At 52.1% G+C, this 14,212-nt stretch overlaps 7 protein-coding genes across 7 annotated transcripts; 5 read left to right on the top strand and 2 right to left on the bottom strand.

Annotated features, from left to right (window-relative positions):
* Positions 1-406: 406 nt before the first annotated feature.
* Positions 407-1,630, bottom strand: NECHADRAFT_96684 (uncharacterized protein; the record flags this gene model as incomplete). The annotated part of the gene is made up of 2 exons (XM_003039775.1): positions 407-1,520; positions 1,569-1,630. The coding sequence occupies 2 exons, from the start codon at positions 1,628-1,630 to the stop codon at positions 407-409; spliced, it is 1,176 nt and encodes a 391-aa protein (XP_003039821.1).
* A 1,074-nt stretch (positions 1,631-2,704) lies between these two features.
* NECHADRAFT_85643 (uncharacterized protein) lies at positions 2,705-3,843 on the top strand (the record flags this gene model as incomplete). Its single annotated transcript, XM_003039977.1, has 3 exons — positions 2,705-2,748; positions 2,819-2,826; positions 3,071-3,843. 3 exons carry the CDS (start codon positions 2,705-2,707, stop codon positions 3,841-3,843), a joined length of 825 nt encoding a protein of 274 aa, XP_003040023.1.
* Positions 3,844-5,416: 1,573 nt separating this feature from the next.
* On the top strand, positions 5,417-6,873 carry NECHADRAFT_96683 (uncharacterized protein; the record flags this gene model as incomplete). The annotated part of the gene is made up of 3 exons (XM_003039976.1): positions 5,417-5,750; positions 5,797-6,783; positions 6,815-6,873. The coding sequence occupies 3 exons, from the start codon at positions 5,417-5,419 to the stop codon at positions 6,871-6,873; spliced, it is 1,380 nt and encodes a 459-aa protein (XP_003040022.1).
* A 740-nt stretch (positions 6,874-7,613) lies between these two features.
* Positions 7,614-9,149, top strand: NECHADRAFT_50302 (uncharacterized protein; the record flags this gene model as incomplete). Its single annotated transcript, XM_003039975.1, has 1 exon — positions 7,614-9,149. One exon carries the CDS (start codon positions 7,614-7,616, stop codon positions 9,147-9,149), a length of 1,536 nt encoding a protein of 511 aa, XP_003040021.1.
* A 647-nt stretch (positions 9,150-9,796) lies between these two features.
* On the top strand, positions 9,797-10,243 carry NECHADRAFT_85640 (uncharacterized protein; the record flags this gene model as incomplete). The annotated part of the gene is made up of 1 exon (XM_003039974.1): positions 9,797-10,243. The coding sequence occupies one exon, from the start codon at positions 9,797-9,799 to the stop codon at positions 10,241-10,243; it is 447 nt and encodes a 148-aa protein (XP_003040020.1).
* Positions 10,244-10,307: 64 nt separating this feature from the next.
* Positions 10,308-12,793, bottom strand: NECHADRAFT_101808 (uncharacterized protein). The gene is made up of 4 exons (XM_003039774.1): positions 12,437-12,793; positions 10,735-12,377; positions 10,522-10,664; positions 10,308-10,424 (listed from the first exon to the last, which is right to left on the bottom strand). The coding sequence occupies exons 1-4, from the start codon at positions 12,684-12,686 to the stop codon at positions 10,382-10,384; spliced, it is 2,079 nt and encodes a 692-aa protein (XP_003039820.1). The 5' UTR covers positions 12,687-12,793; the 3' UTR covers positions 10,308-10,381.
* A 349-nt stretch (positions 12,794-13,142) lies between these two features.
* On the top strand, positions 13,143-13,947 carry NECHADRAFT_85638 (uncharacterized protein; the record flags this gene model as incomplete). Its single annotated transcript, XM_003039973.1, has 3 exons — positions 13,143-13,226; positions 13,321-13,448; positions 13,605-13,947. The coding sequence occupies 3 exons, from the start codon at positions 13,143-13,145 to the stop codon at positions 13,945-13,947; spliced, it is 555 nt and encodes a 184-aa protein (XP_003040019.1).
* Between the last annotated feature and the right edge of the window lie 265 nt (positions 13,948-14,212).

Raw genomic sequence — 14,212 nt, 5'->3', positions numbered from 1 at the left:
TTGACCAGGACGCACGCTGAGCACTGGTATGTGCTTTTAGGGTGGGAGAGAAGGGGTTTAACCTCCTTATAAAGCTCTGGCAGCTCTGTTCTTGACGAGATAGGCTTCTCCGTCTGCCTGTGTACGTGGCCATGTCAAGATGAAACTGTCCACCCCCCTCGCTCGTGTCCACTGAATACATGACCCATGATTCATCTTGGATATCCCAACATCCTGGTAAGAGAATTAGGCCATCTCCTTATATCTAACTGCATGCTGCGATATCACCTTGCGTTGTTGTGAGGTTGATCCGTCTGTATCGTACAATCACGCTGATTCTTGGTCCTGGAGAAGCACTCGAATCATATATGCGGTGCTATTCCAATGTGTATCATTTCTGTCGAATTATTTACTTTTCATTCCCAATCTACCGTCGGACAGCCTCGCCATCCTCTCCAACCAGGTACTCCTCCGTCTTGATAGGACCCTCACCGACAGCAGTCGAGATGACTCTGCTCACACCCTCTCTCAGCGTATCAGCAAGTCCACTGTCAAGCTCGAAAGCAGACTTGGCGCTGGCTGCATTCTCCTTGAAGCCATCAACGCCGGAAAGGGCCTGGTAGAAAGTGCCGAGGACAGCGTTGGCGTTCTCCTCCAGGTAGTACACGACACAGTTGGGGCCAGCGTCGAAAGTGTAGGCAGCAACGGTCTTGCCGGCCTTGGTGTTGATGTCCTCAACGGCGCGGATGGCGGCTCGGGACACGTCGTTCATGTAAAAGATCGGCGGGTAGGTGTCGGCGCAGGTGGCGTGGAAAGAGTTGGACTCGCGCATCGTCACCTCGGCAAACTTGGCAAAGTCCTTGTTCTTGACGGCTTCCTCCATCAAGGCCATGTTGGCGGGGACAATGTTTGTTATCCTCTCCTTGAAGAGACCAGAGGTGGCGACGGTCTGCTGCATGCCAGAGGTCGATGAGACACCCTTCTTGGCGGCGCTGGCGACGAGGATAAGAGCTCGCATCTCGGGCCAGTGAGATGCAGGGGCGACAAGCTCAGCCTTGGAGTCGCTTCCATCGTCCTTCTCTCCCATTCTCCATGCGACATAGCCACCGAACAGACTGCGGCAAGCGGATCCAGAACCTTGTCGAGCAACGAGCGAGAGGTCCGAGGGCGAGTCGGGGAGCTCGTAAAGGAGAGCAATGGCCTGGACCAGGGCAGCAAAGCCAGCGGCGGAAGAAGCAAGTCCAGCAGCAGTGGGGAAGTTGTTCTCGGAGACAAGCTTCAAGTTCATGGCCGAAAGCTTAGGCAGCGAAGAGTCGGCAGCCTCAAGCGCGGCGCGACGAGCCCGAAGCTCACGGAAGCAAGCCTGAGTTCTGGCGCCAGAGACATCAGCGGATTCTCCATTGAGGGTGAGGCTGTCGCCGCTGGTGTACGAGTTGGAGCAAGAGGCGGTCGTGAGGGTTCGAAGGTCGGCTTGCGAGAGGGTGACGGAGAGGGAGCTGTTGGTGGGAAGGTTGAGCTTGGGATCGCGCTTTCCCCAGTACCTGTTCAAAGTTAGACATGTTGAGGATATTCAGACTTGGGAGATGTACTTGACAACGGCAATGTTGACGGGCGCCGTGGTGCTGGCGCGATAGACTTTGTTGTCGGCCATTTTGTCGCGGGGGGTATCTGTTGGGTGGGAGGGGAAAGAAGATGACGATAGACAAGGTCTAAAGGAGTGGAATATCTCAGAACTCAAGTACTCGCTCAATTGAACAACAAAAGACAAGACTCGTGCCCGAGGAAAAAGCAATCTCGACTACACCGACTTGTTTGATTGTCGGGAAGAGTTGGAGATGAGCACTTCTCGGCGCCATACAGAGGTGGTAGCCTGAAGGGGCTTAGTGCGGGGTTCAACCCCTCTATTGGACCCCTGGGCTTGTTGATCCGCGAATCCCCTCAACCTCGACGTTGGATCCCTGTCGTTTTCGGGCAGATGCGACCGAGGCTGGTTGATGGGGCCTGCAGGTGATGTTGAGTTTGCGATATTGGCTCGGGACCTGTCGTCGTCATACATGTTGGACGCTGAGGTTATCTCGAGTCACCCGGATATGCCCATTTGTATCACCGAGCCTCAATTGTAGAAAACGGGCGACATGCAATCCAATTCGTGGCATTGTGCCACTGTTGCTGTGGTTACAAGACGATCTACCGTTGGGACATCTAATAATGCTGCAGAAAACTCTTAGACAAGTAGGTTTGTTGTTGAGTTAACTTTGCCTGACCATGTACGTCTTTCGCAGAGTTCACACCCTGGCCAACCCTCTCAACCATTCATGCAGTCGCCGCAAAGTTAACGGTAATACCACAATACATTCCATGGAGTAAATTGAACTCCGAAGTTGCCCAGGTGAACGTAGGTGGTCTTTTACATGATTTGTTGCCTGCTGATACGCCCTGGTCTAGCTCAAGTCAACACAGGAATGGGTGACCCCTAGGGCTAAAGATAACTCCCTGGCAGGACTGCATGAAGAAGAAAGAAGGAAATTTATCAGCAAGTCTGAATCGAAATAAAATATTGGCTTCATTAACGTGAAGAGTCCACGAAGAGAAAATCTACGTGGGGACAGAACTGTGGCCATGGTCAGATTGGTCAAGCGTGAGGGCCAGCATCAAGATAGAACCTGGTTTCATCCTTCCCCCGAAAGGAATAAGAGCAAGAAGTAGACGTAGGAGAGCCACTGTAATGGATACATTGGGCACGGGTAGCTTATCAACGCTTGAGCTAGGGTGCGTCCATCCTACAATGGCGAGAATCGAGAGAAGCTTTCGGCGAAGCATCGCATGCTTTTACAATCAGGTTCCCCAGTGAGTCAATTAAACTTCTTTTGTTTGTTTACTAATTTCGTTGAGTAGGCTGCAATTAGGAACGGGAAGCCGTACCGGAGTGCTATATAATGCCTTCGTCGCTCTCTCTCAGTCGTCCTTCTCTTCTTCCTCTTACATCAACTCAAGACTCGAGAATCACCATCGACTTATGATTGCTATCATCAAAAGCTTACTATCAACTTACTCTCTATTCTCCTCACACTTACCTACTACTCATCTCAAGCTACACTGAGTCTTTGGTTCTCTACCAACACTTTCAACATCATACCAACTCGCTCTCGGCTTCCCCGACTGCCAATATGGGTTTCGGATATTCATCTATCGGCAGCCAACCAGGCTCAGCCCACCAGCCTAGATCCATACCAAGCCGTGTCTCCATCCCCATCGATGAGCGAAGTGTCCCAGGAGGCTCAGAATCCCACCATGTTGAGCCAATACTCGATCGGCTCACAACAGGCACAAGCGCCCCTCATGATGATTACGATTAGTGGGGATAGACTTCCCATCAAAGTCGTCGATCCCTGTATCCCGACTGAGACGGAGGACAAGGAGTTGGAGTACGAGCATGACGAGTTCCTAGTTCTCGACACGTATATCTGGGTCGGGGAGAAGAAGCGCAACCGAGATGTTTTGGCATGGGCAAACACCTTGGGATGCAACAGGTTCTGGACTCGAGAGCAGAAGAAGGGCTTCAAACAGACGGTCAAAGACCTGAAAAAGTTCAAGCCCAACCAACTCAGCGGTCACGTCAGCAACAACGTGAACCGGAGGCTCGCCAAGCTCGAGATCATGCAGATCCGAGTCATGGCAGGCCATGACAACTCGTGGTTGTTCCACTCGCTTTCGGAAGAAAAGCCTCGGATACAAAAGACGAGACATGCCCGGGAGGAGGAGGAGAGGGTCAAACGGGACCAGATCAGAAGGGAGACAGTAGAGTCACTCATCCACTGTGGTGCGATGACTGCCGGGGATTTGTGCGCCCTCGACTCTGTATAGGCCGACTCAGCGGGACTGGCCTATATGGTGGTTTAGAGGGAGAGGCAGACTGCTTGGAGTTGATGGGTTTTTACTGCACGTATTCTTTGATGACTTTGCTCGTGGCTATAGACAGAAAAGTGAATTGCTTTATGGGAGTTAATGAACCATCATTACCTTAAACTGTCTGGTGTCGACGCCTTGTTGGATCAACTTGTTTAACCAGTATCTCTAGCTCTGATCAAGCTCTCCTCGGCGGCCGGCCCCAGGTGTCAGGCGACCGGACATGTAATCTAGCACCAGCGAGCTTAGCGCCACAAAGGGAGAACCAAGAAACCTCATACTCACGTCCGGACGCCGATAATTGGTACGAGCTAACCGCAACGTATCCCTATTATACTAAGCGGACTAAATTTCTTTTGTCTATTCATTAAACCATCACTTTACTACTTACCTACGCTTCTCGTCTTGACGCGCCGTGTCTGGCTTGAGGCCCTCCTTTAATCGGCGTGTATGGGTATTTATATCGGTTGGGCGGATGTCTGCACACTCATCTCCAAAGTCACGGTAGGTTAAGAAAGTACGCTTGATTCCCTCCACAAGGTGTTCTTGTACTAGTGGGCCTAACTTAATCCCGCGCCTCCCGAGCCATACTTCGACAGTCTCAAATTGTGTCTCTACATCCATTGGTTGGGGTTGCTTTGACCACTTGAGCCTTCGTGGTGGTTCCTAGATGTCTAACTGTCGGATAGTCTTGATGGCTTGGGGAACTACACCAAGATAAGTTACTGAATCTGGCTATTGAATGCTCGATACATCAACGCTGTATCGAATATCTGTAGGGGAAACTAAGTAAAGGACTGATCTATCGTACACTGAGATTCACCTCTTCCGAGAAAAGTCAACTATTCGGGACCCCCCTGGATAAAGATCAATTCAGGCGGGTATTAGATAATGCACATAGGTATTGGATATTATGTGGGATACTATGGAGGAGAGACTATCGTGATCATATGTGGTGTCTCTCGCATTCTAAGGTTACTGACATGCTCCATCTCGCACACGCGGAAGTGGGATGTCTCGGCCCTGTCGAGAGGCATAGAAGCCGAATCGGCCCGTACGAGGCACGAAAAAGACATTTAGCAAGGCAAGGGATGAATACACCGAATTTAAGACAATGGATAGCGAGACCGGTGCTATGCGGTTCTCATGCCTTGTTCATTTCTTGACCCGCATGAGGAGGAATGGCCGGGGACAGAAGCCAGTGCTGGATGAACAGAATCCTTGCAACACATCAATTGACGAGGAATCCCAGGAACAAGGAAGATCGCGTGCAAGACACAACCAATCAGAAGCTAGGTGCATGATGATGCCAGGGACAGAGCTCTTAGCTGCCGCGGATGCTGACGTCATGACCATTGACGGATGCCTCTGCCAAGTTGAGCTGAACAGCTTGCGACGGCCGTGAATAGAGAGGCCAAGTGATACCAAGACCTGTAAATAATCTTATTTCCACTTCATACGTCCTTGTCTTGTATCCTCATCACGTCTTCTATCTCTCTTTCCTTATCACCCCTCGAGAACCACCTCCAAGATGAACCACGCACTAAGACGCGCGACGCTGCGCCTTTCTCCAGCTCTGCGCACGCGACTGCCAACCCAAACATTCTCTCCAGCCTTTTGCAGATGCGAAACACTCCAGAAACCCTTCACACGAACATTCACAACATCAAAATACACCCAGCAGGAGCAAGCCGCTAGAGATGAAGACTTGAGCGACAGAGCACAAAAGAGACAAGTGCGCAAAGTTACCTCTGGCACGAGCGCTCAAACGCTGGAAAACGACCGGCCATGGCATCGAATGGACAGTCAAGCCGAGACGGGGGCTGGTGAAGAAGATCTTCCCAAGAAGGAGGATATGACCAAGGGTAAATACTCAAGATGCCTCGATCGAATAGATGCTAACGAACCCAGGCCGGCTCCTAACGACACCGACTCGGCTCCTTAAACTGATCCTACCGATGCCCTTCCACCCCGAGCAAGAACATGTCAATAGACCAGTGGGTGGTGAAGATGTAAAGGACGCGGACGATACGGTTGAGCCATTAGCGCTGCTTGTTCACCCTCAACAACCCTTGTCCTACCTGGAGCGACTCATTCAGGCCGAGATTCCCCCAGTACAGTACAAGGGCCGCGAGAAACTTCCCGACATCGTCTTCCGTGCCGAAGCGGATCAAGAAGAGCAACACGGAAAAAAGGATGACAACAAGAATGGGGCCAATGTTGCCTCTTACTCTGGTCTTGGCCATGAAGGTCCTTCTCGCAAGGAGGCCAACTGGGTGCGCTGGAGCGGCAGCACCGAGGTCGGCGACTTTATTCGAGACGCAGCCAGAGGACGTGAGTTTGCCATTGACATTGAGGGCTACAGCAACGAGCTTCGAGTTGCCGTTCCCAGCTTCAGAGACCGCACATACTACATGCGCATGCGATTAAGGCGCATGTCTCGCGACATTGATACCATGGCCAAGGTCAAGAATGAATGCGATGCGCTCGCCCATCAAGGAGCCCACAGGCTCGCGCAGGGAGGATTTGCGGCTCTGGCTGGATGGTGGGGGGTCGTGTACTATGTTACATTCCACACGCAATGGGGATGGGATTTGGTGGAGCCCGTGACATATCTCGCGGGACTGTCGACCATCATGGGCGGTTACTTATGGTTCCTCTACATCAGCAAGGATCTCAGCTACAAGGCCGCTATGAGGGTGACAGTGTCGAAGCGTCAGACGGCTCTGTACCAGGAGCGTGGCTTCAACCAGCAAAGGTGGGAACAGGTGGTGCACGAGGCCAACACTCTGCGGAATGAGATCAAGGTGGTGGCGAGCGAATACGACGTTGATTGGGACGAGAACAAGGACCTTGGTGGTGAGGAAGTGAAGAAGGTGCTTGAGGAGGAGGAGAAGGGTAGAGACGGCACCAAGGCGGCCAAGAAGAGCGACGAGGAAGCGCCAAAAGAGGTCAAGAAGAAGCAGTAAGAGGGTGTTGAGCGCTTAGACAGAAGGCAAAGGCTGTACAGTAAAGCATCAGATCATGGCGAGACCAGGAAGTTTAGAACAGACAATGGCTTGTTGTGGTGGAGGGTGAAGATAGCTTGTTAGTGGTGAGACACTCAAGCTGAGCTGTACATCAGATTGACCATGGCATTGCAAGGGAGCATTTAGCGATAGTAAACGTGGGAAAGGACAAGAGTGACGCATAAGTCGGCTGCGAATTAGGGAATAATGATGACTCTCGTGATTTTACGTTTCTTTCTTGCTTTTTCGGATTGATCCAGGCCGGCAATTTGTCTTGTGATTGATTCATGAGGGAAAGCATTCCAGGTCCGTGGGCTGATGTTTCTGATGACGTATCACAAATAGTGAGATGTCATATTAACACTGTGTCACACCCTGAAATTGATGGTCTCACAGTGCGCGCCTCAACTCCATCCCGCGCCTGAGATCCCACCACCCACCACCATCCCACCAACAACCATAAAAGCGTCTCTCCCAACTCCACTGCAGCGTCCAACCATTTCTCTGGCGTTTGTCACGATCGCCTCGTCCAAGGTCAGCATGTGACCGGAAGAGGCAGTCTTCTGGAACTCTTCTCGACGTCTTCCAGAAGCCATGTCCCGGCGAGCTTCGGAGCTTCCCCTCTTTGAGCCCTCATCCAGCACTGCGTTAGCTGCTTAAAAGCCCGGAGTAGAACCCCCCCCCCGCAGAACGAACCGGAGATCGGAACTACCTAGCACGATGGCGCCCCAAGTCATTCGTCTACCAGACGGCCAGACCTTTACCGTCACGCCTGTCTTTGCTGGCCTGGGCTTCAAGAGCCACGAGCTCAACACCCACCACAACGCCTTTCCCATCGGATGGACTGTCGTCCTCAACACCGAGACCGAGACCGATGCCGATACGGAGGCGGATCCTACTTCGGAGGATAAGGGCGATAACGATGTCGAGAAGCAAGGACCTGAGAATGAGGGCAACGGCGTCGCCCTCGATGGGGAGTCGTCGTCGGCTACTCGCAGCGTGAAGCGCCATATTCACTCGTTCGCCAAGCCCACACTGCAGGGCGACAACCTCTTTATCTCGTCCATCGCGAACCCCTCGAGCTCCGAGTTCAAGCCCGCGGCGAGCCCCACACGCCAGATCGCCATGATGCTGTGGATCACGCTCTACTGGTACTTCCACCAGCCCGAGCCTGCACCCCAGGTCCCTGCCGACGCAGCAAAGCTCACGCCGCACGCGGCCAAGCCACGAGGCGAGTGGAGGATCAATATCAAGCGGGATGGCGTGCTCCGGGGCCGCAACCTCATCCCCAAGCTCGAGCGCATGGGCCTGATTGCGTCTGCGAATAGTGCTGTGGGCACGAGCCTGGACGACAACAGCGATGGCTGGTCCAACATGTTTGTGTCACGGCGCATGTTCTGGCAGCTACCAGGGAGGTTGTTTCTGTTCTCCCTGCAGCCCAACAGGGTTGGAAACTTTGACTCGACCCCTGGATCACCCATCGGTAGCCGTCCGGGTTCTCCCATTCGAGGTGAATCCCAGGCGCCTTTCCACAAGGCGTTTCCTCGTCACTCTCCCCATTCGTCCTATGGGCGATTAGACACGGATCTTCCTGGGGGTCCTATGCCGACCTCGATGGCGTCAGTGCCGAGTTTCCCTATCGGTCCATTCTTTTCAAGTTCGCATCTGCCGACTTACTATCCTCCTCCGCCGTTGCAGTATGTATTTACAAACAACATTCGGCATCCTATGCGGCCCAAGCCGCCGAGGATGGGAGAAGTCTTCTATACTCGGTTCGTCCCAAGTGTCTGCCAATACTTGTCATTTCGAGTTGCTTCAATCTCGCCCAACCCAGTGCCATACTTGGGGCCTGTTGGACCCAAGCCTCCAGAACAGACTCACTTGTCAGCGCTCAGCGACACGTCTCTATTGCAGATGTGGATGGGTAAACCGCGTGTGAGTGCGTTCTGGAATGAGTACGATCCCCAGTTCCTCACAAACTCGTTGAACTCGACCAATTCTTTCCCTGTGATTGGAATGTGGGATGGTGTGCCTTTTGGGTATTTTGAGATTTACTGGGTAAAGGAGGATATCCTGGGTCAGCACTTGGGAAGTGATGCTGGAGACTGGGACCGAGGTCTTCACGTCTTGATTGGAGAGGAATGGGCCAGAGGACGTGTTCCAATCTGGTTGACAGGGCTGGTTCATTGGTGCTTGACTTCGGACTATCGAACAATGAACATTTGTCTCGAACCAAGAGTGGACAATGCGAGGTAAGTCCCTTTGACAGGGGCCAGTGCTACTCTAACAATGCCCAGGTTCTTGCAACGCCTCGAGTTCACTGGCTTTTCACGGGAGAAGCAGATTTCCTTCCCGCACAAGCAGTCTTGGTACGTACGCCTGCGCCGCGAGCAGTGGGATGGGCCGGCGCTTTAGGAGTTGATGCGTTTGATGGGATGCTTGTTTTGGTGAGGATTGGGAGGGGATACCTAGAACCTATGGCGACGATAGAACGAGATACGACTTACGATGATGGAGTATGCCATTGGCTGCTCAGAGCAGTGAACATGAATCGACAATATTTCTTTTTTCGAGTCTTTGATGAATATGGTGTCTGGTGAAAGACGACTGGCGATGTTCAGTGAGTTGGTGGGTGATGAACAAGTCCGAGGGAACAAAGACATGCCTTGTCGCAACTACCTGGCGCTCTTTGATCTTTGGCTATTCTCTTCTATGCAATGGACGCTTAGAAAAGTCTTTCAACAAACTGTGTTTATATATGACTGCTACCAGAGCTACTTGGTTCATTCAGAACAACATCAGCTCCAAACCATCCAATCTCACTTGAACAAGCTAATCACTCACACAGCACACCTAGATTACCGATTCCACCAAGTAAAATGCGACATTCGAAGAAACCCAGCATGGCTGACGAGAGGGACACCTACATCACCCGACTACACCAACGCGGCCTCCTCATCCCACCCCCGACAAAGAAATGTTTCAACTGCAAAAAGAACTTTACCGGCGCCTCCAACATCTGCCGTCCATGCGCCAAGAGCCTGTACCCTAACAAAAAAGCCAAACCCGATGCCTACCTCGACGTGTGCCAGAAATGTCTCCCTCAACTGGAGCCCAGGGTGGATGGGCGTGTTCCCAAGACTCTGCATCTTGGACCTGGGTGGTGCGTCAGGTGTAATGCCGTGCCTGGTAATGAATTTCCTCTCATGTGTGATGAGTGCGATATTGTTGAGCCGTTGCCCGTATTGGTCAAGAATGATAGGGGTGGTGAGGTTAATCTGTATGAGGACGTTGAGACGCTGTGGTGCGTCAAGTGCGAGAAGCAGGCTGACTCGTACTGTCGTACATGAATCATTGGAGTTGTTATCAGCAGGTTCACATAGAATAGCATTTTTACGTACAAGAAATCGATGTAGCTTATGTACAGTTTTGTTTATTTATTTTTACACTCGGGTTGTTGACTCTCGCTTCAAACAAGACAATGAACACTAGAGGTTCCGCGTATGTACAAGCGATGCTTCTGTCCTCCCACTGTAGTAGTATAGTATAATCAAGTGCCTTACATGATTTCCGTTTCATGACATGACTTTCATTCAAATCCTTTCAACGCCCAGTTACTTTTTCGTACCTTTTTTGTCTATCCCTTCCTTCCCTAGTCAAGTGGTAGAAGAGAAGAAGTGCATCGCTGCGTTTCATTCGTGCTCTGTTGAAGATGGCACTGCCATTATGGTATCCGTCGCCACCGGTTTTGAACCGTCTCAGGGTAGTCGTCTGTGTCGGAGGGTTGTTCAGAGTCTTGTGATAGGGAGTTGAAGGCCTCGATCCCACGACCGACGCTTACTTCAAAGGCTGCGTGGTCGAATTGGTTTGGGTTGTTATTTCTTCGAAAGGCGTTTCTGTTGTGATTTTGGATGTTGATGGGATTCGAGGGGGTAGGAGTAGAGGGTCCAGGGATGGTCGAGGGTCCAGGGTTGGCCGGGGATCTTGTGTTAGGCAGTCCAGAGTTCGTTAAAAGGCTGGGGTCTATCGTGTCCATCGAGTTTCCAAGGTTAGTCGGGGGTCCATAGTCCATTAGTCCAAAGTTGGCCTGTCTAGCAATCATCCGGTATCTAGGGTCTGCTGTGTTCATCATTGAAGGGTTCGGCCTGAGTGCGGGGTTTCCGGGAATCGATGTGGGATCTACCGGAAGCCTGGGGTTTTGTCCGGGGGGCATCGTGAAGGCAGGGTTTCCCCATGGCGCAGGGTTCATCGTCCTATGATTTGGGAGTCTGGTGCCAATGCCTCCCTGGGGCATCATGAGCCCAGGGTTTGCAGGGAATCCGGTTGGCGGGAGGTGCTGATGAGAGGTGTTTGGTGCTGGCCGGGGAGGTGGGGCCTGGTGACCGGCCGGCATCCGGTTATAAATAACTGGGCCCGGAGGACGGGGCGCGGGTGTGAGTGCGGGTGTGGATGCCGGGGTCGTGGCCGGGGCCCTGTGTCGGGCTATGGTCTGTGGGGTATGCTGGATGTGAGCCGTAGAGGGTCCGGCATTCGCGGAACCCCTCATGGCGTATGTCGGAAACACATCCTCCAACACACTGTCGGTAAGCGCTTTCATTTGATCCCGCAGCGCACCTGGCGGTAATGGGGACATTCGCTTCTTCAGAGCTCGCTTCAACTTGCAGAGGATGCTCGCCTCTGTCCCTTGGGCAACATCCTCACTATAGGGCGTATCTGGAGCGTCGTAATCTTCGAAGAGCATCTTCCATGTTTCATACCACCGTTGCCAGTCGGACCCGGCTGATTTAGAGCCCTTGATGAGTTCGTACTCATCGGGTAGTAGCCTGCCCGTGTCCGCCGCGGTGGCTTCTTCGCAGTCATCATCCCTCTTGTGCGCAGCCCACAGGGCTTCAGAGTCCTTCCGTTTCGGGGACCAGACGGTGCGACACCTCGCGCAGTAAAAGTGTCCCTCGATTAGGTGTTGACGTCTGAGGTGCTGTAACAGGTAGGCGAACGATGTGAGTCGGCGTTGTCCGCATATCGGCCATCGGACAGGATCCAGCTTATGAAAGATGCAGCAAAATAAGGCTTTCTCCTTGTCTTTGCCTTTGGCGACACCTATGCCTCCAGGTGTCTCGCCGTCATTGTTATCGTGGTCGCGTCCGTTGTCGCCGTAATCGTCTGGATCATAGATATCATCATCGTCGTCGTTATCATCCTGACGAGGTTTCTTGTTGCTACCTTGGTTGTTGCCGAAAGAGAGTGTATGTTTCGTATTAAAGGGGGTTGATGATGATGGGTATGATTCATTTCCAAGGTATTGGATAAGAAGTAACTTGAGCAGAAAAAAGGCCAACAACCAAGGCGGGAATGGCGGGTACCCTTTCTGCGACGCACATGGAGGGAGGGTGTTTGAACTGCTTAACAGCTTGATCTCGTTGACTAAGACTGGCTCCAAGAAAGACGAGAGATTGGCCAAGGTTTGGTCCAAGTCCAAGTCAACAACTAAGAGGCGATGGCGGTTAAGCAGCGTTCAACGGGCCAAATGGTCAAGTGAAACATACCATGACCGTCTACAGTAAACTGGCACTGGGCAGTGAAGAACGGGTCAGGATAAAGGACGAGGCACTGTCCCGTATCCTGACCTCCACTATTGGCGTTGCAGGTAGACGGCGTTAGCGACCTGGATCCAGGTATCTTGAAGCTGTTGGCAATATGACGAGTACGATATGAGGGCTGGATAATGAGGGAGGAACATGGGCCCGAGTCCTCGCCAGGGGCCCTTAACAGATGGGGAAACGCGGAAAGGTACATTGTGGCTGTCTGCCAAACAAAACCACCCGTGTACCAGAAAGAACAAACGTTATCGAGCGGAAATGGATGAATGTAATGATTTTGAGGCCTGCTGTATTGTATAGATAAAGAATCGAAAGTATAACCGATGCTGGCCTCGAAGGACAATGCAGTGAATTTATTGAGGCGTGGCCGATTATCCAACCATCTGGTACATCCAAGGCTGAGTCGACCTTTTTCAACCACCTTGTAACAACCAACCCACGCCTGTGGGCGAACCACCTGGCGAACCACCAGGCGAACAACTCGCCGCTGCAAATCACTTGCGGCGACGCTCCCTTTAAGAATGGCAGACTCGGGATCAAGGCTGACTGCCGCGGAACTGACGGCCTCGGGGTTCGGTTTTGTTCAATTTCCTTATCTAGCGGGGCGTAACCATCACGAATGTGTTGATTGAGAGCTTGTGACCTTTTCGCAATGGGCAGGTTGAGAGACGTTATTGGTCATCACAGCTGTGATGCTTCAGTTGAAAGACCGCGCGTACGCTACTGGGTACACCAGGTGAGCACCCCTGTCATCACAGGTGTGGGAGAAACGATGGCGAGTGAACCCCGCAGAGAAGGCGTCGTTTCAGACATGGTATGTGTTAACACAGGTGGGATACACACCGCAGCCATACCTTGGAGGGAAAGACAAGAGTATGCCTCGACACCGATGCTTGTGTCGAGTCTGTCTGTCTGTTAACTACAGTGCTTGGTTTAAAGACCGATCGCCCACGATTGAGTGAGAGCCCATCACAGCTGAGTAGTCAATCACTCAACTGTGGGAGGAAAATTAGAGTAATATTAGAGAAATTGAGTCTATAAAATCTCCGTATATCTCGTAGGAATAGAATCAATATCTATGTCTTCAAAGATTGACTCTATAACCGTCATTCAGCTTCAATCCAGGGTATTTCAAAACATCACCCAACGAAACACCAAGATTTCGGTGCACTTTGACGAACAATGTCCACAGCAACACAAAAAAGGTTAGTGTTATCCTCACCGAGCATCGCGCGCCCCAAACTCACACAAGGTCGCCCAGCGGCACAAGCCCTTGGGAGAACAAGCAGCCCTCGGAGCAAGAGTACAAGCAGAGGATCCAAGACTGGCTGTCAGACCCTGGTCTCGACATCCAAGGCAGACTTCTTAGCGGCCGCAGCAGGAGGTCCACACCACCCCGAGGCGTCCGCCAAGAGGGCGAAGCAGTAGGCAGAAAAGTGAGGCAAGCCGTCTTGTGATGGAGGTGTTGTGTTTAATAGGAGGCCGCAGGACGGAACTCTGAGTGACGGTGTGGCGCCCGTGTTTCTGATGAGCGTTCTCCGTAGTGATTTAACCATTTTAATTGATGATTTCGAGCGTAATCGAGTATGCTTTCCATGCCTGTAAGACGGAGGAGGAGAAGCCGCAATCCTGTAATCGTAACCATGACGGCGCAAGATAGAACTCGGTCCTCCGCTCCCGTGTCAAAATTAGGACCTTAGCTGTAACAAAAGGGAGCACAAA

This window comes from Fusarium vanettenii (assembly GCF_000151355.1).
Source record: "Fusarium vanettenii 77-13-4 chromosome 10 genomic scaffold NECHAsca_82_chr10_2_0, whole genome shotgun sequence".
NCBI classification, from domain to species: Eukaryota; Fungi; Ascomycota; class Sordariomycetes; order Hypocreales; family Nectriaceae; genus Fusarium; species Fusarium vanettenii.
Note: the sequence above shows the minus strand (reverse complement) of the source record. Positions and strands in the feature narration are given on the sequence as shown.

What these genes read in the sequence shown, in the direction of transcription:
- NECHADRAFT_101808 (XM_003039774.1), bottom strand. Translation starts at nt 12,686, where the DNA reads ATGTACCTTTCCGCGTTTCCCCATCTGTTAAGGGCCCCTGGCGAGGAC. An exon ending in TCGACCACGCAGCCTTTGAA is followed by an intron (nt 10,665 to 10,734) that starts GTAAGCGTCGGT and finishes CCTCCGACACAG; the next exon opens with ACGACTACCCTGAGACGGTT. An exon ending in GGAAGGGATAGACAAAAAAG is followed by an intron (nt 10,425 to 10,521) that starts GTACGAAAAAGT and finishes ATACTACTACAG; the next exon opens with TGGGAGGACAGAAGCATCGC.